The sequence below is a fragment of the Diospyros lotus genome, chromosome 9 (genome assembly GCF_014633365.1).
Source record: "Diospyros lotus cultivar Yz01 chromosome 9, ASM1463336v1, whole genome shotgun sequence".
Classification (NCBI taxonomy): Eukaryota; Viridiplantae; Streptophyta; class Magnoliopsida; order Ericales; family Ebenaceae; genus Diospyros; species Diospyros lotus.
This window is the reverse complement of record NC_068346.1, coordinates 34,242,589-34,266,518: the sequence shown is the minus strand read 5'-3', so window position 1 is coordinate 34,266,518 and position 23,930 is coordinate 34,242,589. Positions and strand designations below refer to the sequence as shown.

At 36.5% G+C, this 23,930-nt stretch overlaps 1 protein-coding gene across 2 annotated transcripts; it reads left to right on the top strand.

Moving 5' to 3' along the window:
- The first annotated feature begins 749 nt into the window (after positions 1 to 749).
- LOC127809958 (protein SEMI-ROLLED LEAF 2) lies at positions 750 to 23,218 on the top strand. Of its 2 annotated transcripts, none has more exons than XM_052349158.1 (20): positions 750 to 989; positions 1,554 to 1,692; positions 2,701 to 2,775; positions 2,866 to 2,981; positions 3,666 to 3,786; positions 4,820 to 4,948; positions 5,148 to 5,195; positions 10,013 to 10,218; positions 10,332 to 10,528; positions 18,339 to 18,622; positions 18,719 to 18,868; positions 19,610 to 19,996; positions 20,191 to 20,340; positions 20,439 to 20,517; positions 20,613 to 20,737; positions 21,193 to 21,384; positions 21,527 to 21,658; positions 21,944 to 22,081; positions 22,346 to 22,549; positions 22,885 to 23,218. In XM_052349158.1, the coding sequence occupies exons 2-20, from the start codon at positions 1,558 to 1,560 to the stop codon at positions 22,999 to 23,001; spliced, it is 2,985 nt and encodes a 994-aa protein (XP_052205118.1). In that variant the 5' UTR covers positions 750 to 989; positions 1,554 to 1,557; the 3' UTR covers positions 23,002 to 23,218. The 2 variants fall into 2 exon arrangements, with proteins under 2 accessions (XP_052205118.1, XP_052205119.1); XM_052349159.1 differs by having other exon boundaries at positions 753 to 989; positions 19,610 to 19,993.
- The last annotated feature ends 712 nt before the right edge of the window (positions 23,219 to 23,930 follow it).

The following is a 23,930-nucleotide window of genomic DNA, read 5'->3' as shown; positions in this document are numbered from 1 at the left end:
CACAAAGGTGTATCAATAACATTATTCTATATTTTATATAGGCTAAAAGTACATAATAAAAGAATAATGCTATTGGTACACATTGGTGTACATTTTGGGTTACATAAAGGTGTATCAAAGACAAAATGTCCCTCATGAGGCGCATAGAGACAAGAGGTATCTTAGTCATAATACCTCTTTATATAGCTTAAAATGTATAAAATGAATATAAATCTAACATGATTCAAAATAAAAAATCTAATTATGCATGTGCACAATTACGTAGTTTCCTTGGAAAAAAGGTTTACTTTGGATGCTTTTGTGTACGAATAGGAGAGAGGCCCACTTGGTATGGCGAGACGAAAATTTTGTTGGCAGGCTCATTTAATACCATTTAATGAAGTGGCGTAAAAAGTATAATTCAGAGGACATGGCTGTTGTTTCAAATATGTAGCCATTTGACTAATATTTGTGTGTGTTTTCATAAATTTCCCAGAAAAATGTAAGGAATCATCCGACCTGATTTTCCATAAATTGTGTGTTTTTTTTATAATCGTTTACGAATTCAATAAGATGCATAAAAATAACGCCTTGCACGATGGATCTGAAATAAATCATCACACTGTTCCAGCATTCAAATTGAATTCTTGAGAGAATGTGGAAGAAAGAAAAAGAGCAAAGAGAAAGCGAAAGCAGAGTGTTGATTTTGTGTTCTCCGTGGAAAGCAAAAAGACAAAAACCCGTAAACAAGAGAGGGAGAGGGGGTGGGGAGGTGTTAGTTTTAGTCTTCCAAGTTCTGACAGAAACCCATAAAAGCAGGTCCCTTTTTACACTAAAAACTGACCCCATCACGTGATCTCCTCCTCCCCCTCTCCCACCAATGTCATATGTTCGTTGAAGTTCCCTCTTCTCTCTGAACAGCTGTTTTCTTTGACACTCTTTCGAGCCTTCAATTGCTGCCCTTGGAAGGCGCATCTGCGTAAGCCCCAGATCTGCCTCTGCAGGGAAGGGTACGTGTTTATTTATTCTCTTTTATGTTTTTGGCCGAAATGGGCGTTCTGGGTTTGTTTCATATGTTCGTTTTCCTGTTTTTTCTTGATTTTTTGCTCGTATATAGGTTTTAATCTTCTGGTTTGGTGTTTTTCTTGGCCTATCCTTTGTTGTAGGCTTTGGGTGTTTCTTTCTCAAATTTTGGTGCAATCTTGGGCATGTGATAGTTTCATTTTTCCTTTCCTAGCTGGGTTCATGTGGTTGGTGATTGAGATTTTTGGTCTCTTTTTGCGGGGGTTTTGGGGTGGGCAAGGTATTTTGTTTGTTGGAAAGCCTATGTATTATTTCTTCGTCTTTTATCTTTCCATCCCTCGTTCCGGGACTCTATAGACTTTAGCGAAGGTACATTTTTAAAATTTCTTTTCTCTTATATGTTTACACACACTGATGTGCATAACTCTGCTTGGTTCATATTTGTGCAATTTTGGGTATATTTAAGACTATTGCTTTGTGCTGTGGTAATGATTTTGAGGAAACATTTTAGTTAGTGTTCCTTTTTTCACTTCATTTTTGGCCTATTATAGGCAAATGGGTGTTATTTCCCGGAAGATTTTCCCAGCATGTGGGAATATATGCATATGCTGCCCTGCTCTGAGGTCAAGATCTCGACAACCAGTCAAGCGTTACAAGAACCTGCTGGCTGACATCTTCCCGAGATCACCTGTAAGTTTCCACGTTTGCATTTTCTTTGAAATTTGTGGGTTTTTTGGCAGGAAGTGTCTCCAATGTTATCCAGTCGCCTGTGTTATATTTTATCAAGTCTCTCCATGCTCCCGAGCAAATGTTCCTTCGAAATCATTAAACAAGTGCTTCGACTTAGCAAGTTAGTTTTTGCTAGCTTAGGTAGTTAACCTGTTGATGAGTTTTAAACCTGTTGATGAGTTTTAAACGTGTGAAAGCTTGATAACGATGTCTCAAAGGAGTAAGGGGCATTGGTGACATGCTCAAGCTTGTTGAGGAACTCGACTCCAGAATTCAAGTAAATGACTGGAACATTTGCATTGCCTACGAATGACAGTGGGTGAATTTTTTAAAAGTCTTGCTCCTAATCAGTTTCCTGGATCTAAATTTAGGCCTTTGGTTGATGACCATGCATTCTCATCTGTTTCAATGTTTATGACCGACAAAGTCACTCACTGAAAACTTGGTGTGAATGGCATATTATTGTGTCATGGATTAGCAATATTATGTTTTCCGGGGGGTGGGGGTGGAGAAGATTTATTTTCCTTTTGAGATGGGAGGAATGGGGCATTATGGATTTGGGATTGTCGTTGTGTAGTAAGATCCTGTTGGGGAAATCTTTGTGGAAGCAGAATGAGGAGAGTGATGGCTGTGGAATATGGGTGTATGAAGGGAGATTGGTGAATTGGTTGTATGAGAGTCTGCCCATGGAGAGGCATCATGAGGGGAGAATTTTGGTTGGATTGTTTCCTTTAGATTGTAAGATGGCTAAGGGTGAGAATGTTATTGGGTAGTTAGCATGGGTTATTGTCATGCTTACATTGACTGTTTGCTTGTACGGGATTCTCATTTATCACTTAAGTTCAAATATTATTTGGGGGCATTTTTCCTGTCTACTGTGTACTAAACTTCATATATATAGGATAATGAACAAATGGAAATTTCCATTTATGACCAGGATGACGATGTTTTAAGTTCATTGTTATACAGGATGCCCCCCCAAATGAGCGGAAGATTGTGAAGTTATGTGAATATGCTGCGAAAAACCCTTTCAGGATCCCAAAGGTAGTGATGTGTTATCCCTCCATATGGAAAACTGTATTGTATTTGACCATTTTATTAACGTGAAACTGCTGATTTGTTTGTTCTATATAGATTGTAAAGTTTCTGGAAGAAAGGTGCTGCAAAGAATTGCGCTCTGAGCACATCAAGTTCATTAATATAATCGTGGAAGCTTACAGCAAGTTGCTTTGCATGTGTAAAGAGCAAATGCAAGTTATCTTGTCCTTATTTCTTTAGGGGATTTCTCCAGTCAAGATTAATAATGTTTTCAGAAACAAGTTTGTTGAAGGATGTTTATTTTTTTCATATTTTTATTGTAGAGAGAAGGGTTTTTCATATTAGATTAGTGGCAAGTTTTCAATAATAATATGAAACAAAATATAAACTAATATTTACATATAAAATATATTAAATAATGTTTATTTATTTATTTAGTTTTTATTGATTCTTTATTTGCATTCTTATTTGTTTCCAAATTGTCATATCCTATGTTTTGATGTTCATGTTAGTCCTGTATAGAACTCAAAAATACTTAGTCTTGTAAAGTGTTCTTTTTCCTCACTGAGTAAACAGTAATTTTCTACTAAAGGTTTTATTCTGCATTTCTGATTTGTGATCTATTTTTTCCATTTTCGATAAGTACATTTATGATACCTTGGAAAGTAAAAGGCTTCGCTGGTCTCTTCCATTTAGTTTTCATACTAGATTTGGATACATGATGCCAAATAGGAGAGCATGGTGCTAAAATATATTTTAGACTCCTTCATTCTTCGGGGCGAAGCCTTTTTATATATATATTTTTATTCCTTTTCCGGACTGAAAGTGGCTTAAGTGCAGTGGAAATTTTTGAACTTTTACCGGGGTAGTAATGCTATTTCTCTTTTGTTTTGCAGGGCATATTTTGCAATCAGTATACTGAATGTTGTTAATGAACTGTTGGATAATCCCAAGCCACAGCAAAATGCAGTGCAGATAATTGGCTGCCGGGCCTTAACTAGGTTTATTTACAGTCAGGTGAAATGCATCATCTGTTCAAGTACTTGAATGCAATGTACTAACAATGGTATCTTAATAGATAGTCTGCTGATATGGCATGGGGTTTTGCATACAATGTTGATATTATACTTATGGTACAACATCAATACTTATGGCACCAAGATGCCGTTTCTTGCAAAACCTATGAACGAAGAGTAGCTGACATGCAGGGGGAGTGATCTTGCTTTTGTAACAAGAAACTTGAATCCAATTAAATGTTCGCCAGGAACTACGTCGTTTGGAAATAAATCATGCTATTTTGTCTACATTAATAAGCACTCAATATAGGCCCATGGGTTGGAGAGTAGGAAGTTATATCCAAATTTGGTGGTTTCACTTTGATGGATGTTTCAGTGTTCTTCAGTGGACTCAACCTTACTAATGAGTGCCGGCTTGTTTCGTATTACAATTCTTGAGCATTATTGTTGGAAATATCTCATGTCACATAGTAAGAGAACAATAACATGTATCCATTCTAAACCATGTTCCTTTCCTCGTCTCACCCGTCTCATTTATCTGTTTGTGTGTTTCAGTTCAATATACTCGAACTTCAGGAAATCATATTTGGATGATAAATTTACACAATACCCTATATTTTTTAGGTGTTTTGGAAGTCAAATTCACTTCAAATATGGGTTTGAGAAGCTTAACCAGAGTGCTATTTAAAAGTACTAAAATTTTCACATTAGGAATCAAAAAATGGAAGTGGAAAGATAACTATAAGCTGGGACAAAAGGAGCACTGATGGAGTTCTTGATGCTAAAAATGTTAAAATACTTGCCTTCTGTTTTAGGCCACTTTTTTTTTTATTTGTTCTGGCAATTACATGAAGCAGAAGGGAAGATGAAAATATTTAGATCGAAGGTACAAAATTAAACTCATTGACTAAGTAGTTTTATGTTCTTAAATCTGGAAGATGATAATATTTGCTCATGCTTTTACCCATATCTTTAAGTGATACAGATTAGTAATTTATGCTAAAGCTTTCTGTTTCTGCCTGACACTTGAATAGGTAGATGGAACTTATACATATAATATTGAAAATCTGGTTCACAAAGTATGTAAACTAGCTCGCCAGTCTGGAGAAGAGGATGAAAAGCGCTGTTTGAGAGCATCAAGCTTGCAATGCCTTTCAGCCATGGTAAAACTGATTGTTTGGTTTCTCCTTTGTGATTCAAATTTGAGATCTATTGTTTTAAAGAATTTTTGTACTATATTTTGGCAATTTTTATTTACTATGCATTTTTGCTTCAGCATTCTATTATTGCCTGTTTTTTCTAAAGGGAAGTAAAGGTCCCCAAATGTAATTCTATTTAGCGGGCGGCTTTCTCATCTTGCAGGTCTGGTTCATGGCAGAGTTCTCTCACATCTTTGTTGGTTTTGAGGAGGTTTGTCCTTTCCCCCTTTTTACCTTCCTTTTTTGGGCTTTGCTTAAAGCTATCTACTGTTATATAATTATGTTTGTTATTTTAGAGATTTTAAGACTAGTGAAAAGCTTTTAAGCTTCCCATACAAGTCAACAGAATCTCTATTTTACTTTCTGTTCAACAAGTTTATGGTATGTTATAGTGATATTGCTATATTGGGCAAAGAAAGATTAGAAATGATATCATCTCTTAAAATCTAAAACTTCTCTTACTACGGGCTCATTCACCTATTACATGATTTGAATCAATCCTTTCAGAATTTTAAGATAGGAAGCACCAAATTTTCATTGTTCATTCCTAGTTTTTCTTTCTTTCTCTATTTTTTTGCATTTGTGTAAACTTCACTAAAAATTTTTGTTCATATTTTTTAAAAGAAAAAAGCATAACAAACACCCCCCCCACCCCCAAAAGGTGAAAACAAAAGCTATTCTATTCTAACAGGCCCTACATAAAACTACATTGTCATCATAGACATTTTAAGTAAGATGATGGAGAGCTATGTGCACTTTAATGTCTTCTTTGCCTTTTATTTTTCTGTTGACACTACAATCTTCAGTTATGAGTATGGTCATTACACTTGGCTGTAACCCATGTCCAATTGTGTTAACTCTCAAAGTAACTGATTCTATCTTTTGAAAATTTTTCTTATTGTTGCCTACCCTGGACTTCCAAGTATAAGAGGCTATTTGAAACTCTGGAGTTGTTTCAGCATTTCTTCTTGTTACAGTTTGACTGAGGTTTAGGGAAGATTCAGTCTTTATTATGTTTAAGTGGTCTTTTTCCTTTTTTTTCTTTCCCTTTTCTTTCTGGTGCATTTCATGAGTTTTTTTTTAACTTTCTGGCTACCAGATGAACTTATTTATGTATACATTTATACATATTTATGGTACTATAGGGTACCTTTTAGCCTATGTTAGGTTAATACATGGAGACGCTTTGCATTGTAGTAAGAATATTGACCAGAAAATGCAAATATATTTTAGGGGTATATTTGGTTAATTAAATAAAGAATGTTCCCGTTTAAAGCTAAACTTTACATGAGCCTAATATTGTTGGAAGTTTTATAAATGTTCTTTCTACCAGTTCTGTTTCTGGTTTTTATGGCCTAATAATTGTGGATTCGGTTTTTCATACTTCCAAAGATTGTTATTGTAACTTCTGAGCGATAAAATTGAAGTAGATGAACCTAAGATGACAATCTTTGTTTGTTTCTGATGAGGTAGATTACTATTAGGGGTTAGTATGGTTCTATATTTTTGAACCAAGTGCAAATGTACTTTATGTGTTTCTATATTTTTCGAAGCAGATGTTGGATGTGCTGATGTTTCTTGTTATTCTGAGGTATAGGCACATACCATGGTCTTATTTTGCTGGAACCATCATATATCATTGTCGAAAATAAATAAAATTTAGTTTTGGGGCTGGCTAAGTAAAAGAAATCTCCATTTTCTTTTGGATTTTCTTTTCTGTTAATGAATAGATAAATGTTCATTACTCTTTAAATTAAGGATTTTGAAAACAACAACAATCACCAAGCCTTAATCAGGTGGGTCAGCTGCATGAGTTCTAGATCTCCATGCATCTCAAAGATTTTAAAAGACCACAAAAAAAAAAAAAAAAAACAAACAAAAAGAAAAACACATTGAAACATCAATTTGTTGACTTGATTGATAAGGCTTCTTATTGTTCTTATGATCTTACAACAACAACAACATATCCAGCTTTTATCCCACCATGTGGGGTCGGCTACATGAATTCTAGATTTCTATGTGGGTTACTGTAAGGACCTGCTCCTGAAAGTCCCATAAACACAGGAGTTTCAAGAGGAAGCCCTCACGGAAAGGATACAGATGCAAACTTCAACAAAACATCTCAAATGTGATTTTCATTAATATACACAACGGAAGAAAAAATCTTATAGTATACATTCTTTGATGATAACATTAAGGCTCACATGCCCGCACACACAAAAACACCATGTCTAGCATAGCAAGACAATATCCTTCCTGGACTCAAAACAAGACAAAACGTCCAAGAATCTTCCGGTTAGGGTGCCTCTGTACACAACATCTAACATTGGGAGAACTAAGCTTGGTCCTACCCTCAACTGCTTTTCCACGCTTACCTGGAATGATGTAAAGCAAGAGTGAGTCACAAGACTCAGCAAGTGTATATATAAAAAGGATAACAGGGCTAATAGCTGACTCGCCCATAAATATACCCACCCATGATATGTATCGCATATCAAACCATATCATGCACCACGATGCCAAATCATAACGTAAATGCATCAATGTACACACATAGTCCTTGGGGTCCACATAAGACAAGACACACATTGCCCCTCGAGTCCCGCATACAAATCCGTTGTAACCCAATATAGGTTACTATAGACTCTCGAGGTATACACCAGATCATTCCCCACCGGGCCCAAACAACTTTCACATCCAATGACTCCCGAGGTATACACCAGATCATTCCCCAGAGTCCCATATCCTCAACATGCAATGCAACAAATAAAGAAATGCACGGCTTATGCAGCATAAACATGATGTCAAGGCCCCCATAAGCCAAACATTAGGCCATGCTACGCCCACATAAGAACTCACACATACACGTGCTCCATGTGTCCATGCTCACCTACAATACATAGGTCGGTACTCACAAGCCAACCATGTCATGCCAATGCTCACGCCGAACACAAAACATGATTCCAGATGTATGCAAACCCATAGCCCAATGTCCCAATGCATCACCATGCAATGTGTAATAATAAATAAATCAAAATATAACACCACCCCAAATAAAAACCATCTGGAACCTACCCCGATAAGGTTTAGCATCATTCCACAAAGAAATGTAGGGAGAAATAGCCCTACTTAGCTAGCAAATACAAAATGCATCAGCAATGCTCAGGGAACCTTTTCTATTCTCATAAAGAATTACATCCAAAAGCATTATAATCTTGCCTATCAGTGAATCTCATCATACTCCAATGATGCCCCAAATAAACTATATATCTCCCGAACATTGGGGTAAAGCAAATTTCTCAAATGGAAGAACTCCATATTCCATGCCAAGATTGGCTGGGTTGCTACGGCCTCAAAACATATTCAAATGATCCAAGATACATTCTAAAACAAAGCTTAATAAGCCTAGTTTTTTGTACAAAAAATGGATTTCAAGTTGGACAATACCACAAATAGTTATGCCTCAAACACCAAAGCATTATTGAATTGGAATTGAAGATTTTAATTTCTAGCTTCTAGTTCATCGGGCTTCAACTCATCCAATTTTTGTCCAAATACCCACAAATTATATACCAAATCGATGCTTATTGAGTCTAGTTTATGAAACTTCAAACGGTTCGTCAATCGAATATCTACACAAAAAGTTATGGTCGAAATAGTATAGAGTGCGCAGTGCAGTCTACCACGGGAGTCGACTTTCGATACCCGGGAGTTGACTCTCGAGGCAAAGTCGACTATCACATGCCCAGAGTCGATCTAGCCGAGTACCCTTCATGCAAAGTCGACTCCTAACACCCCAGAGTCGAATGTTGAACCTCCAGAACCAAAAAATGACGAACAAAACACCCCCAACACTCTTCAAACCCCTTTCAAACCTTCCAATACTCCAATAAACTTCAATTCCACCATAATCCCTCATCCCAAAGGTGCTACAACCTCTATTTCAAGACCCAAATGAAACCAACAAAATCAAACAAAGGGTTTGAGAGATTTACAACAATTTTTACATAGCTTTCCAAATCAAGCTTTTCTTGAAAAATACCAAAGCTAAAGGAATCAAAGGGAAGAAAAAGGAGTTTAGAACTTGCCTTTAGAAATCCTCCTCCTTGCAAGACTTGCTTGAGATGATCTTCCTTCCAATTTACTTGATCCTTGGCTCTTCTCTCCCTCTCTCCCGTTCGGCTCTCTCTTCCTTCTCCAATTTCTCTTCTTCACTTAGGGCAAAACAAAGCCCTTCTCTCACATATATACATATATATATACTCCACATTCCCTTAATTAGCCCTCTTCCTTAATCAATATGACAAGCATCCCCCCCACATTTATTAAATTCTCATTTCTACCCTTATATGATACAAAATCAAACCAAATATAATTTAAACCATAATAAAATTTCCATAAATTATTCACACACATACCTCGTATACTTGCGAGTCCCATTACCACTCAAGTCACCCCTTTGACTTTTCAGTATTTCCACTGCCTTTAACAACCACATGTAATATCATAGTTAATTCTCTAAGATTATTATCCAAATAAATTAATTAGTTCGAGTTCATTCACTTCATTGATACCCGGAACGGGTCGTTACAGTTACACCCCAACAAATAGTTTGTCTATCATATTTGGATCCGACTAAGTTTTATACTGGCTGTCGGCTGCCTAATGCAACCCTCCTCCTTAATTTGGGCTTGGGACGGGCAGTGGATAACATCCCCTAACGGAATAATGATGAAATGAAGTTTCAACACCATCTTCTTATGATGTTATAGTTGAAAAATATTTTAGAAGTTAAAAAACTTTCATGTCAGTCCCATTTCCAATACCATTGGGCTTTAGTTGCATTTCACAGTAGTTTTGGTGCTTCATTACTTGATGGCCTTTGTTTATGTATTATACATATAAATGTCTCATCTGTTTGTTGTTTATTTTTAGGGAAGCATCATTTCTATTTGAAGATTCCTATTCTTGAATGATATGTTATAGTGAATAAAAATTAATATGTATTTATGTATCTCCATACTGCAGATTGTGCATGTCACTTTAGATAACTATGAGTCAGAGAGACAAAATGAAGATGATGATGAAAGAGGGGGGGCAAATCATAATTGGGTGGATGAAGTGGTTAGATGTGAAGGAAGAATTGGTGCTGGTGCTGGTGTTGGTACAGAAGTCTCTAGCTGCACAATTGTCAGACTTCGACCAGAAAAGAAAGATCCTTCCCTTTTGACCAGGTTGAAAATTATGAAACATTATGAAAGATGTGCAAGTAGAGGTACACAAACAGATTATGTCTTTATTTCTTGTTATTAATTATTATCTTGTTATTTCAATCTTACCACTGCAGTGATGAGATTGAGACACCAAAAGTGTGGGCGCAAATATGTATCCAAAGAATGGTTGAATTGGCCAAAGAAACTATAACTATGCGGCGTGTACTGGATCCAATGTTTCTGTACTTTGATACCAGGCAGTGCTGGGTTCCTCGTCATGGATTGGCAGTAATCATTTTATCTGATATATGCTACTTTGTCGAAGGTTCAGGTAACTTTGTGTATCCTGCTTCTTTTCTTTTTCTTACTCTGGACTTACATTATATCACCACATTGTAAAAATGGCCCCATTTTCCCTTTTTTTTTTTAATTTTTCTCCCAATAAGAGTGCATTTCTGTGGAATTGATTGTATTTCAATTGACAACTACACTGTTGTTGCATTTCAGAAATATATTTGTTTATTATCCCTTCTATCAAGAAGGTTGTATTTGTAACTATTAGTCAGAGACAGATGATTTTCCTCTCAGTGCTGTTTTTCTAGTTTTTCTGCATGTAAATTTTTTTTGCCAACCATGTGCACATAATTTAGTTGTTATTAATTATGTAAGTTCATATAAATAGTTAGGTGCCTAGATACTGTTACTGGGAACTTGTGTATTTTTTTGGAACCATGAATTGAGTTTGAATGCATAGTAAATTTAATGCTTATGCAGGCCAAATTTTATCTTGTACAAGTGAATTAAGTTCTCAAGTGCATGAAACTTTATTGTGGGAACCAATAACCAATGAAAGGTTTGATAATTTTAGATTTGGTAATATATTGAGTTTATTGAAAAGTCAGTTAAATATTTTATTTGACATTGTGCATGTGATAAATGGCCTTTTTACTGATTGCTGGTAGGTGGCTCATCAATTTGGACTGCATATTGGCTTTGCAATTATTTTGTAAAGAATATGTGGATCTTGTTGCTTAATATAGATATGAAAATGTCCTAATCTAGATGCAATGATGAGTCTTGGGGTGAACAGAATTGGTTCCTATGGAATGGAATCTGAAACTAACAATTGAGTGTGTGGAAATCAAACTTCTTGAATTTCCGAGAAAGGAATAATATATACCGTGGTTCTATATTATCTTCTCCTAAATTCTAGCTGATAATGCTATCTCTTCCTAACACCTAGTAGATAGGATACAACATTATTTGAAGTTATTTACAAGATAATGTACAAAATCCTATTCCTACAATTTCTTCTGATTTTTAGGAAGTTTATCCCTTCGGTTCTTCTTCTCTATCTTGACGCAACAACCCATAATTGAGTCCTATAGCTTCAGTAGTCTCCTCTTTTGTTTCATACTCTTTCCCATGGAAAGACTCCTTAGAATCCTAGGACTCTCCAACAGCCCCCCTCAAGTTAATGAATAGATATCTCTCATTCCTAGCTTGCTAATTAGAGTCTCAAAACCAGGTTTTGACATGGCTTTTGTTAGTACATCTGTCACCTGGTCTGTCTGCTGTAGGAATATAAACCAGCTTTATACCTCCTTCCTCGATTTCCCTTTGGATGAAATTCCGGTCAATTCTGACTTGCTTCATTCTATCATGCTGCATCGGGTTATTAACAATGCATATGGCTGATTTACTATCACTGTATAGCCTTGTTGGTTGAGTTAAGAGGCATTTGTAGGTCTTTCATTAGCCTTACCAACCAAATAAGCTCGCATATACCTTGGGCTATTGCCTTGAATTCTACTTTTGCACTGCTTGCTACCACTGATTGTTTTTTTGCTTCTCCATGTGACTAGATTTCCCCATAATTTAGTACAAAACCCAGATGTTGATCGACTATCCATAATTGATCCAACCCAGTTTGCATCGGAGAACCCTGTAGCCCCTCTTTCATCACTCTTTTGAAATAATAGTCCCTTATCAGGAGTTTATTTTAAATATCTGAAAATGTGGTATACTACTGCCATACGTTGTTGAGTAGGAGCATGTATAAATTGGCTCACAATGCTAACTGCATAGGCTATATTTGGTTGGGTTAGAGAGAGATAAATCAACTTCCCAACTAGCTTTTGATACCTCTCTTTATCTACCAATAAATCATCATCTTTTTTCACATATTTACAATTTCTTTCTAGGGGAGTATATCTAGGTTTACAACCCAACATTCCTGTTTTCTTTAAAAGATCATTTTGCTCCTTGCCACTTTCATTCCAAGGAAGTACTTCATTGTTCCGAATTCTTTGATTTCAAATTCATCCTTCAACTTTTGTTTTAGGGTTGCAATCTCAAGAGTATAATTTCCTGTAATAATTATATCGTCTACATACACAATCCATAGTTTTGAAAGGCACAAGGCGCAAAGGGTCCTGGAGCCTGAGGTGTGAGGCGCGCCTTTGCGAAGCAAGGTGCACCTTTTAGAAAAAAAACTCAAAATTTAGTAAAATCATAAAAAACTATCAAATTATTAATAATAACACATGCATATCATTAATGATTCATTGTCTTCAAATTCTAAATTAACATCATCAAAGTTGATTCATTCATCATGTAAATTCTAAACTAGAAACATTATCAAAGTTCAAACTCAAACAAGTACCAATCAACATGCAAAGTTTTAAACAAACATATAAACATTGCAAGTCCACAATCAAGAAAATGTTTTTATTTTGGAAAATGCTATTTTTCTAAGTCTGAAAGATTAGCGCATTATAAGGAAATATATAAGAAAATGTTTTCATTTTGAAAAACTATCTCCCAGTATTTTGATAGCTAATATTCATTGTTGTTAAAATGATTTTTAATGAATTTTTCAAGAAATAGTAGGTATGTATTTTGAGGGTGGTAAAATTGCTAAATCCCGAGTTTGTACTAAAACCAAAATTCTATTTTCTTATTGTCATGAATTTTGATTTTTTAGATATTTTTATTGAATTCAAATGGGGGTATTTTCTTATTTACATTTATGTATTAAAGTAAATGGAAGGTAAAATATAAATAAAAGAAAATGTGGACATTTACTTAAACTAAAGAATTGTAAATATGTTGTAACGTATACATGTTGAAATCAAGAAGAAGGGAGGAATTGGGCTGCCCAGGTTTTCATTAAAACCTAAGTTTCATGAGGCGCGCCTCTTGTCTCAGCGCCTCACCCCATACAAAGCGAGGGCCTTGCTGAAATCGCCTCACCTCGGCCCAGGCGAGGCGCCGATTTGGCGCCTTGTGCCTAGGCGCGCCTTTAACAACTATGACATAATCAAAACACATTTCTTTCCATTAGTAGCATGTTTAATAAAGAGGGTATGATTAGCCTCACCTTGTTTATATCCAAACTTAGTGAGAGTAGAGCTGAATTTCTTGAACCATGCCCTTGGAGACTGTTTTAATCCATAGAGAGATTTATGTAGTTTGCACACTTTTCCATTTCCCTCTCCTTTCTCCAGTGTTCTAAAAGGCGCTAGGCGCTAGTCGGGCAGCAAACTGGCATCTAGCGCCTAGGCCGCCTAGGCGGGGACTAGGCAGTGCCTAAAAAATTTAATATTTTTTTATTTTTTTCTTAATATATTCTCCCTGTTGCAACAAGTAGCAAGTTGGTGCTACTTGCTGCAGCAAGCAGCAATGCAAGCTTGCTGTTGCAGCTTCTTCAATGTTTTTTTTTAAATAACCGGAGGCGGAGGAAGATGGATACAAACTAGAGGAAGACAAGATCGGTGACGAGAGATGACAGCCAACAGATGAGATTGGCAGCGACGAGAGAGAACGACCAACAGGTGAGGTCGGCGGCGACGAGAGAGCAGGACCAAGAGAAGAGATTGATGGTGGCAGCGAACGACCAAGAGGAGATCAAAGGCGAGAGAGAGAGAGAGAGGACCCGCGATGAATGACCAGAGAGAGGAAGGGAAAGGGGAATTAGAGAAAGGGAAGGGGGAAATAAGGTCGACCCATGACACGCACGACCTAGGCGGCTGCCGTGGTCTGATTAGTTGGGTTGGCGCCTAGGGGTGCCGACCAGCCCTAAATTGTCACGGCCAGTGGCCACCCAACACCTAGGCCGAATTTTCGAACATTGCCTTTCTCAAATCTAGGTGGAAGAAACCCTCATATATACCTCTTCTTCTAACTTCCCTTTTAAGAACACATTTTTGATGTCAAATTGGAACAATTCCCCGTCCATATTTACAGCAATAGATAGCAGTACTCTTATGGAATTTAGTTTTGCAACCGGTGCAAATGTCTTTTCATAATCTATCCCATAGGTTTGAGTGAAATCTTGGGCAACCAACCTTGTCTTATATCTGTCCACACTCCCATCTGATTTGTATTTGACTGTGAATATCCATTTGCATCTTATAATCTTCTTGTTTTCCAGGATATCGACCAGTTCCCATGTGTTATTGTCTTTTAGTGCCCTCATTTCCTCCATTACCGCCTCCTTCCACTTGGGATCAATCAATGCTTCTTGAATATTTCAGGGTATAGCTGTTTCATCTAAAGCAGTGGTGAAAGCCTTGAATTGAGGAGATAACTTGGAATATGTCAAGTAATTTGATTTTGGATGCTTCACACATGGTCTTACCCCTTTCCTAATAGCAATAGAAATATTCAAATCACTGTCAACTGGATTGTTTTCTTCTTCATTTGCTGGACTTTCCCTCAGTTCTAACAATTGGCTGAGTTGAGGAGCTGGATGTTTACCTCTCCTTGAGTAAACTTTCATTTGCTTTTCGGGGCCCAAGTCTCCCCCCCTAAGTTAGTTGCCATAGGTTTAGCTGGGATTTGGGGTTCTTTAGAGGATGATAAATTTGGATAATTAGGCTCAACAGGTGCTGGCTAAGAATGATCAACTGCAGCCTTTTGAATATAATTATCATTAGGGATAGAATGAGGGATTGGTAATGGAATGGGCATAGGCACGGTAGGATCCCAATGATTGTCTTCCATTTGTGATGGAGTATTTGAGTAATAGGACTCATTCTCCACAAAAGTTACATCACAAGAGATAAAGAATTTTTGTGATGTAGGGCAAAAGCATTTATACCCTTTTTGGGTAGGAGAGTATCCAATGAATATACACTTTGATGCCCTTGGTTCAAGTTTATTCCGATTTGGACTCGTTTGATAAACATATACCACACATCCAAATACTTTGGGAGTAAGAGTGTTTAGAATCCGAACATTGGGAAAGATGGATGTTAGGTTGTGCAAAGGGGTTTGGTACTTTAGGACTTTGGAAGGCAGCCTATTGATTAGATAAGAGGTTGTTAGGACTGCCTCCCCCCAATATCTGTTAGGAATAGAACTAGTGAACATAAGGGATCTAACCACCTCAAGTAGGTATCAATTTTTTCTTTTAACTATCCCATTTTGTTGAGGAGTGTAGGGATAAATACTTTGATGGAAGATTCCATTGGTTGTAAAATATTGGGTGAATGGATAAGAGAAGTATTCTCGGCCATTGTCAGTCCTAAGGATACAAATAGAGGATTGAAAGACATTTAAAATGAGTTTATGGAAATTCTGAAAAATTGCACATGCCTTGGATTTTTCTTTCATTAGGTATTCCCAACACATCCTTGTGTGGTCGTCAATGAAGGTTATAAACCATCTTGCACCATTTAGGTTAGGTACTCTAGCTGGGATATATCGCCATGAATCAAATGAAAAGGTTTAGAAGGAATATATGAGCAAGGTTGATGAGTACTATGGGTTTGCTTGGCAAGAATACAATGATCACACTTAAGTAGCAACTTTTCTTTATTCATAAATAAGTTAGCTACAAGTGTTTCAAGCATGGAAAGCTAGGATGACCAAGATGTCTATGCCATAACAAAATTTCAGAATCCAAACTAACAGTAAGAGAAAACCTATGTGGTACTTGACTAAGGGATTTCTTGTTATCGGAAAGCCAATAGAGTCCGTCATTCTCCTTAGCACTGCCAATCATCTTCCCCGATAATCGATCATGAAAAACACAATGGGAAGAAAAGAAGGTCACAATACAATCCAAGTCCTTTGTTAGTTTGCTTATTGATAACAAACTATAACTTAGGTTTGGCACATATAACACTGATTTGAGTAATAAACCAGCGACATAAACACTCCCCTTTCCTTTTACCAGTGATTGTGTTCCATCAGCCATCAGTACATTTAGATCCTTGTCTCCCATCTGAAAATTATTAAGTGTTGTAGTAGATCCGGTCATATGATCGGATGCCCCGATATCTACCACCCAATAATTTTTATTCATTCTCGTAGCAAGCAAGGAAAAAAGCTGATTACCTTTTTGTGCCATAGAAGCTGAATAACTTGGTGCTGCATCCTCTGATTCTTTTGCAATATGAGAGCTTTGCAACAGTTTTTGTAGGAACTTAATTTGATCATTAGTTAAGCCCATACTTGGTCCTTTCTCACTTGTGGGAACACTTGTTGCTGCATATGCAGATCTTTCTTTCTCCTTTTTAGGTCTAGGCTTCCAGTTTGGGGGTTTCCCATGCAACTTCCAGCAGGTACTCTTTGTGTGATGGGGTCGGTTGCAATGTTCGCACCATTGCTTCTCCCTTGGGTTGTCTTCCCTTTTTGTAGCAGTGAGAGCCGATCCTGAATTATGTTCAGTTGGTGTTGATAGCATGACTCTCGGAGAGATGGTAAGGGCTTGGTACCTAAAAGTCTTCCTCTCACCTCATCCAAATCTGGATTGAGTCCTTGGAGGAATTCAAAAATCCTCTCCTTTTCCAACATCTTGCTATACTTTTGGCTGTCCTCTGCACACTTCCAGCTAGGATCATAAAATAGATCCCTCTCTTGCCATAGCTCCATTAAGTTGTAGTATTCTGTTACTCCAAAACTGCCTTGCTTGGTAGTCCGAATTGCAGCTCTAATTTCAAAGCGTTGAGCTGTATTTTCTAGGTCAGAATAAATCTCCTGAACAGCCTCCCACCCAAACTTCTTTTGCTGTCTTGTAGAATAGATAGGGTCGGCCTATATTAGGCTCCATTGAATTGATAATCCAAGCCATCAAGATTGAGTTCTCTACCTCCCATCTTTGATAATCTCCTGAATTTTCTGGTGGAGTTGGAATTGCACCAGTTAGGTAGCCATATTTCCATTTGCCTTTGATCACCAAGGTTACGGATTGAAACTATTCTCTAAAGTTTCTACCGTTCAACCTATGTTGGGTGATCTGCAAGGTATGGCTATCTAATGACAGGATGTTGTTAGACACTATAGCAGTCGGAACTGCCGGTTGTTGAAGAGCCGAACTGATGGAAGTCTCTGCGTCTGTTGGAGCTGCATTCCCATGGCCTTGAGGATCCATCTGCCTTGGATCTTTAGGTTAGACAAAGCTTGGCTTTGATACCATGAACAGAATCGGTTCCTATGGAATGGAACCTGAAACTAACAATTGAGTTTGTGGAAATCAAACTCCTTAACTTGAATGTCTGAGAAAGGAATAATATATACAGTGGTTTTATATTTTCTCCTAAATTCTAGCTGATAATGCTATCTCTTCCTAACACCTAGCAGATAGGATACAACATTATTTGAAGTTATTTACAAGATAATGTACAAAATCCTATTCCTACAATTTCTCCTGATTTTTAGGAAGTTTATCCCTTCAGTTCTTCTCTATCTTGACGCAGCAGCCTATAACCGAGGCCCATATCTTCAGTAGTCTCCTCTTTTGTTTCATATTCTTTCCCACAGAAAGACTCCTTAGAATCCTAGGACTCTCCAACATGGGGTTTACTCATGAACTCTAATTAAATTTTGTCCATGCATAATATGTATTTTAACATTGCAATGTTTTAGCTGTAGATTGATATTGTGTGAAATTGCCATTTTTTTTTGAAGGTGTATAGAATTCTTTTTGCGATAGTAGCAAATGATAAGCGAACAAGACATGCGGGTTTTTTTATTGATCATAAATTTCATTCTCCAGTTTCTGCTTTTGCAATGTGCATTGTGATGATCTGCAATTGCCCACCCACTAATGCAAAAGCACAAGGCCAGCTGCTATTGTTACACTGAATCTTGAATTGTATTGATCTGCTAATCTTATTTTGTGCTGATTTCAGGGATCCGGCAGTTTATTTTGACTTCTGTGATTCATCATTTGGACCACAAAAATGTTTCTCAAGATCCTCAAGTTAAATCTAACATCATCCAAACTGCTACTTATTTGGCCCAGCAAATTAGATCCGAAGCTGTACTCTCAGATATTGGATTCATTAGTGACCTATGCAGGCATCTGAGGAAAAGTCTTCAAGCATCTGTTTTATCAGTTGGAGAACAAGAGTTAAACTTGAATATATCACTCCAAAATGATATTGAAGATTGCTTATTCGAGACCGTCAAAGGGGTAAATCTGTTAAAACTACAAAAATCTTTCCTTTCTAGTTTCTTTACATTTTTATGCCCTTCCAGGCTTCTAATTATCTATTTTCCACTGTCTTAGATAGCTGATGCACGGCCACTATTTGATATGATGGCAATAACGCTGGAGAAGCTACCATCTATTATAGATGTTGTCAGGGCAACAATTGTATCACTGATCATTCTTGCTCATGTTGTTTCATCAACATATGTCTCTCCACTTTCACAGCAGGTGAGATGAATTTAATTTTCTCCTTTATATGGGGGCTTTGTGCATGTACATGTCTTTCTCATTCTTTTTCTTCTTGGTAAGCAATTGTCTAGTGCCCTTTAAAGGGAAAATTTATTATCCATTCAATCAGATTATTGATTTAATATGATAGTGTATTGTATTTTCTGTTCAAGTGAATGATTATTGATTTTATCTAAGATATTAGATGGACAGTGGAAAATATTTTTCATGGCATGGTAGTTAGCATTACCTCTTTTTTAATCAGTCATAGTTATTGGGCGACCTCCCAATTAAATCCCTCAAATATCTGCCATTGAATCATGAAACAAATACATTTTTTTTCTTTTTGTAATTTGGTTTCTCTTTATGCTATTTCTAGAAATGAGACTTAAAAACCTTGAAAACATATACTTTTGTGCACAATTGGTTTTTGATGGATTTTATATTAATGAACTATATTATTTCATTTTACATTTCATAGTTATTTTCACACTTTACCTTGGGCGAGGGCAGCACGGAACCTGAATCCTTAACCAAAGTTGCCCAAGCCTTGGGATGCAGGGAATTCTCAATTTTAAATAATAAGTAAATATATGTGGTGTTGTTAACTTGTTACAATTATCTTTGTCAAAGCATGTCCTTATACAAGATCGAGTAATATTTGTTTAGCCCAAGCTAATAGGATAAGGTTCGTGATTGTTATTGTTGTAGAGTAATATTTGTTTTAACATTTTCCTGCAGGTGTTTCCAGAGGCACTTCTTATTCAACTTTTAAAGTTGATGTTGCATCCCGACATTGAAGTACGTGCTGGAGCACATCAATTATTCTCTGCTATTCTCATTCCAAGTTCTAATTATCCACGGCGTGATGTTTCTAACTTTCCAAGGAGATGGCACTCCAGTACATCGTCTGCCTTTGCTTCAGTTACAGCTCTACTTAAAAGGCTCCAGAAAGAAAGGAGTGGAACTAGAACAGAAAATCACGGGATTAGTGTTCAAGATGACATTAAAGAAAGGGAAGATGCTGAAGAATGGAAGCAGGCTCGAGCTCTCAAGAATTCCCCTAATTTTCTCAAAATAAGTTCTATTATTGACAAGACAGCTGGATCAACCAGTTTGACTGGGGTTGTAGGCACTTCAATTGATGTTTTAAATTGCTTTATTTATTGTCATTATCATTTTGTGTTTGTCAATTTTATTTAGAATCACATATCTGCATACCCTTTTATGTCATTTGCTTTCTTTTCACTTTTCATTTGCAGAATGAACTGTAAATCTATAGTTTTTACTATTCTGAATACAAAACTATATACTTGCCCCAGGAACCATCTGTCATGAAATTTAGCGAGGATCAAGTAGCCCAGTTGTTGTCAGCCTTTTGGATACAGGCTAATCTTCTTGATAATCTTCCTTCAAATATTGAAGCTATTGCTCATTCTTACTGCTTAATGCTTATTTCTTTACGCCTTAAGGTAAGAATTCTGGTTCATGTTACTGATTTGCATGTACTTGTTTAGTTTTTTTGTGTTGATTATATCTTAAGTAGTCTCTCAAACTTGGGTTGTTGCAGAATTCCGATAACAACCTGGTGGTCCGCATCTTTCAGCTGCCTCTATCACTAAGGAGTATGGCATTGGACCCTAGCAATGGTATGGGATACACCGTCTCTGCACCAATGTTTCAGACATTGACCAAATTTGAACTCAATACAACTGACATGTTTATATCTTCTATGTCTATGCAGTTATGTGGCCTCCAGCATACCAGAGATTAATTCTTATATTATCAACAGCAATGTTGGCATTTGCAGCAAAGATCTATCAAATTCCTGATATAATTGATTCAGTCAAGCCCATAGTTGAATGTGATGTGAGTTTTCACTTTTCAGTTACCATGGATCTTGTTCTAGTTATCTTTATCTCAACCTAGTTTGTCACAAATTTGAAGGCAGAACAAGATATATATTTGATGGATTGGATTATAGAATTTGTAAATAAGATATATATTCTTCCATGATATCCATCAAATGCAATATTAGTATGTTAGTATCATTTATTTATTTTCCTGAGTGAACATGCCCTTAAGTTATTTTAATGCAACATATTTGGACTTGCCTTTTTTGGTAATTTTCTATCCACATTCTAACGGCCGGTTTTGTCAGCCCTTTGATTTTTTTATTTCATTACTTTGAATATGAAGATAAAATGTCATTTGAGTGTTTGTTTCCATTTTTAAAAATTTTGGAAAATTTTGAATGTTTACTAATTTTTGAATCTACAACTTAATCTTTACTAATTTTGGAAAGTTTTCTCATTTAAATTCAGGTTGATCCCCATGTAAGCATCAATGATGATTACCAACTATGTATCAAACCTCAGGCAGATGTCAGGGCATATGGATCTGTCACTGATAATCAAGCAGCTGCATCTTTACTTTGTGATTTGCAGAACACAATCTATAAAAGTGACAAGATTGTTTTGGATAGTTTAGCAAATAGTTTATCCAGCATTACCGAGGTGTGGTTTTGGACCTTTTACTCAGCTTGAGCATTTCTCTTATGACCTCCTTCCCACACCTCTCTTCCTCTCTCTCTGCACCATTTTACAATGAATGCTATGTACAGGCTTACATCTGTGCTTTCTTTTTCTAATTGTTAAGCTGGAGGCAGATGAGCTAGTTAACCTGCTTTCGGAACCGTTCACACCTGATGATGCATTCATGTTTGGTCCTCATTCTGTACTGGATCTGGATCGCATTGGACATTCCAACGAATCTCTTTCTTGTGATGGGGTATGCTCTCTTACGATTGATGTCTAGTATGTGCCGTGTATCTGTTAGTGGGCTGGATAAGGTTAATTCATTAATCGTTCCAAATATTTACTCTCAACCATGGAATGAAATTAATTTGTCCTGGGTTTGATTACTTACTGCATTAGTTCAATTAAAGTGTAATTTCATAAATTTCAGAACTAGCTGCACCAAGCCAGATTGAGCATCCCATAGATTTGGAAGATCATTCCTGATAGTAATTCAAATAGAAAGAAGGTTGTTATATTATTGTTGCTTGCACTGCAGGATTTTCTGACAAATTCAGTTGGAGAGGATGATGTGGCTAGTGAATCTTCTGCTGTTGAGCTCTCTCGGTTCATCCCCAAGACACCAAAATCACCTTTGACATCTCAGATTATTAGCATTGGGCAGCTTATGGAATCGGTAATCTTTGTCTATTAATTTGTGCATGCATTTGCACAAATGATTCAAAACAAGAGAATTGCATGTTCATTAACAAGACCGTCCAGTCTCGCACCTCTCAATGTTTAGAAGCTTGTGACTCATAAGAAATGAATTAGAGCAACAGCTGAATCAAACGAGGAATGTGCGATGACTTGAAATTTCTTGGATTGGTTCAAAGTTCAAACATATTGGTTATAACCTTTAAGCTTCTGGTTCATGCTAAGAATTTAGTCGTGTTTTCAGGCGCTCGAGGTAGCTGGTCAGGTGGCTGGGGCATCTGTTTCATCAACACCCCTTTCGTACAGCGCCATGGCCAGTCACTGTGATGCTCTTGGCACTTGTACAAGAAAGAAGCTCTCAAGTTGGTTGACCGATGGAAGTCAGTACACCAATACATGCAAAAAACTGCCTTTGCTTTCCCAAGATGTGCGCTCTGAAACAATCAAGGTCAGATGTCTCGATATTTTTCATTTATGCGTAGTTGATCTTGACCTTTCTGCTAACGTGATTCGTGGAAAGGAAACAAAAGAAAATGATATAAGCTAAACTAACATATGCATATAAAAAAAATCTATGTATGCAAGTAATTCTGATACTTGAATGCTGCATGGGAACTTAATGCAATAGTTAAAACTAGTGCTGTTCGTAGTAGAATTATGTTTCGATTAGTCTCATTCTCACATGCGCGATAATCTTACCCCTAAACCAGAATCTGGTCATAAACGCTTCAAATCTTTGCTTCATTCCGGATTCATTTGCTTGTGGATGTGAATGTTGTGCAGGTGAATAATGGAGATGGAACTGTGCCGGGATCAATGGTGGCGATGGACCCGTGGTTGGCTCTACGGCTGCCTCCTGCCAGCCCTTTCGACAACTTCCTCAGAGCGGCTAGGTATTAAGAAGAGGAAGAGGAAGGGGCTGTATGCCGTCTGTTTGTGTATCTGAATGTATGTATAGTCAGTCTATCAGCTGTTTAGGATGTTTTAGCAGCAGCAGCCCAGCTTATGAGTCCACTCAATTCACATTTCTGGCTTTCCATTGCCTGTTCTATCATCACTTGCATTGTTTGGATCTCTCTCTCTATATCTATCTATCTATCTATCTATATTGCTATTAGGTAGTTTCTTCTTTCTTGCCATTTTACTTGAAAAAACAAAATGTTTTTATATTTTTTATTTACGTGTTTTTATTTATTTTTAAAAATGTTTTTTATTTTTGTTTTGTATTAAATCTGTTTTATGTTTCTGTGTAATTTAGCAAAGAATTTATGTTTTGTGAGTATCTCTTTTTCTTTTTAAAAAAGAGAATTACAAATATAACTCAACATATAAAAAATAAAATTAATGATGACTAAAGCCTATATTATATTTTGGATATTGGTATTTGAAAGGGTTGGTCTAACAATAAATGAGGGTCGAGTAATAAAATAATATATTATAAAAGAGCATAACGTAAAAATAAAGAGTGGAATGTATTTTTTTTTAATAATGTGAAAAACTCAAAAGGTCATAAATACACAAATTATTTCATTTTTTTTTAAGCTTAAGATTTATTTGCATATTTTTTTTAATAATGAATATATTAGACGCAAATCAAATTTCAAGATTTAATCTCTCGGATAAATAGACATGATTGCATAAAAATAAAATTAAAATTATGGCCTCATAATATTTTAAATTATGTGACAAATCATCTGCAGTACACCAAAGTAGGGATAGAGTACCTTAGAAATAAGAAGTGCCTCTGTATTTATCAAAGCAAGTAAACTATGAAACTATCAAATATATTAAAATAAATTATAAAGGATTTATTTAAAATTAACCTAAAA

What these genes read in the sequence shown, in the direction of transcription:
- LOC127809958 (XM_052349158.1), top strand. Translation starts at nt 1,558, where the DNA reads ATGGGTGTTATTTCCCGGAAGATTTTCCCAGCATGTGGGAATATATGC. An exon ending in TGCAATGCCTTTCAGCCATG is followed by an intron (nt 4,949 to 5,147) that starts GTAAAACTGATT and finishes CTCATCTTGCAG; the next exon opens with GTCTGGTTCATGGCAGAGTT. An exon ending in CAACCAGTTTGACTGGGGTT is followed by an intron (nt 19,997 to 20,190) that starts GTAGGCACTTCA and finishes TACTTGCCCCAG; the next exon opens with GAACCATCTGTCATGAAATT.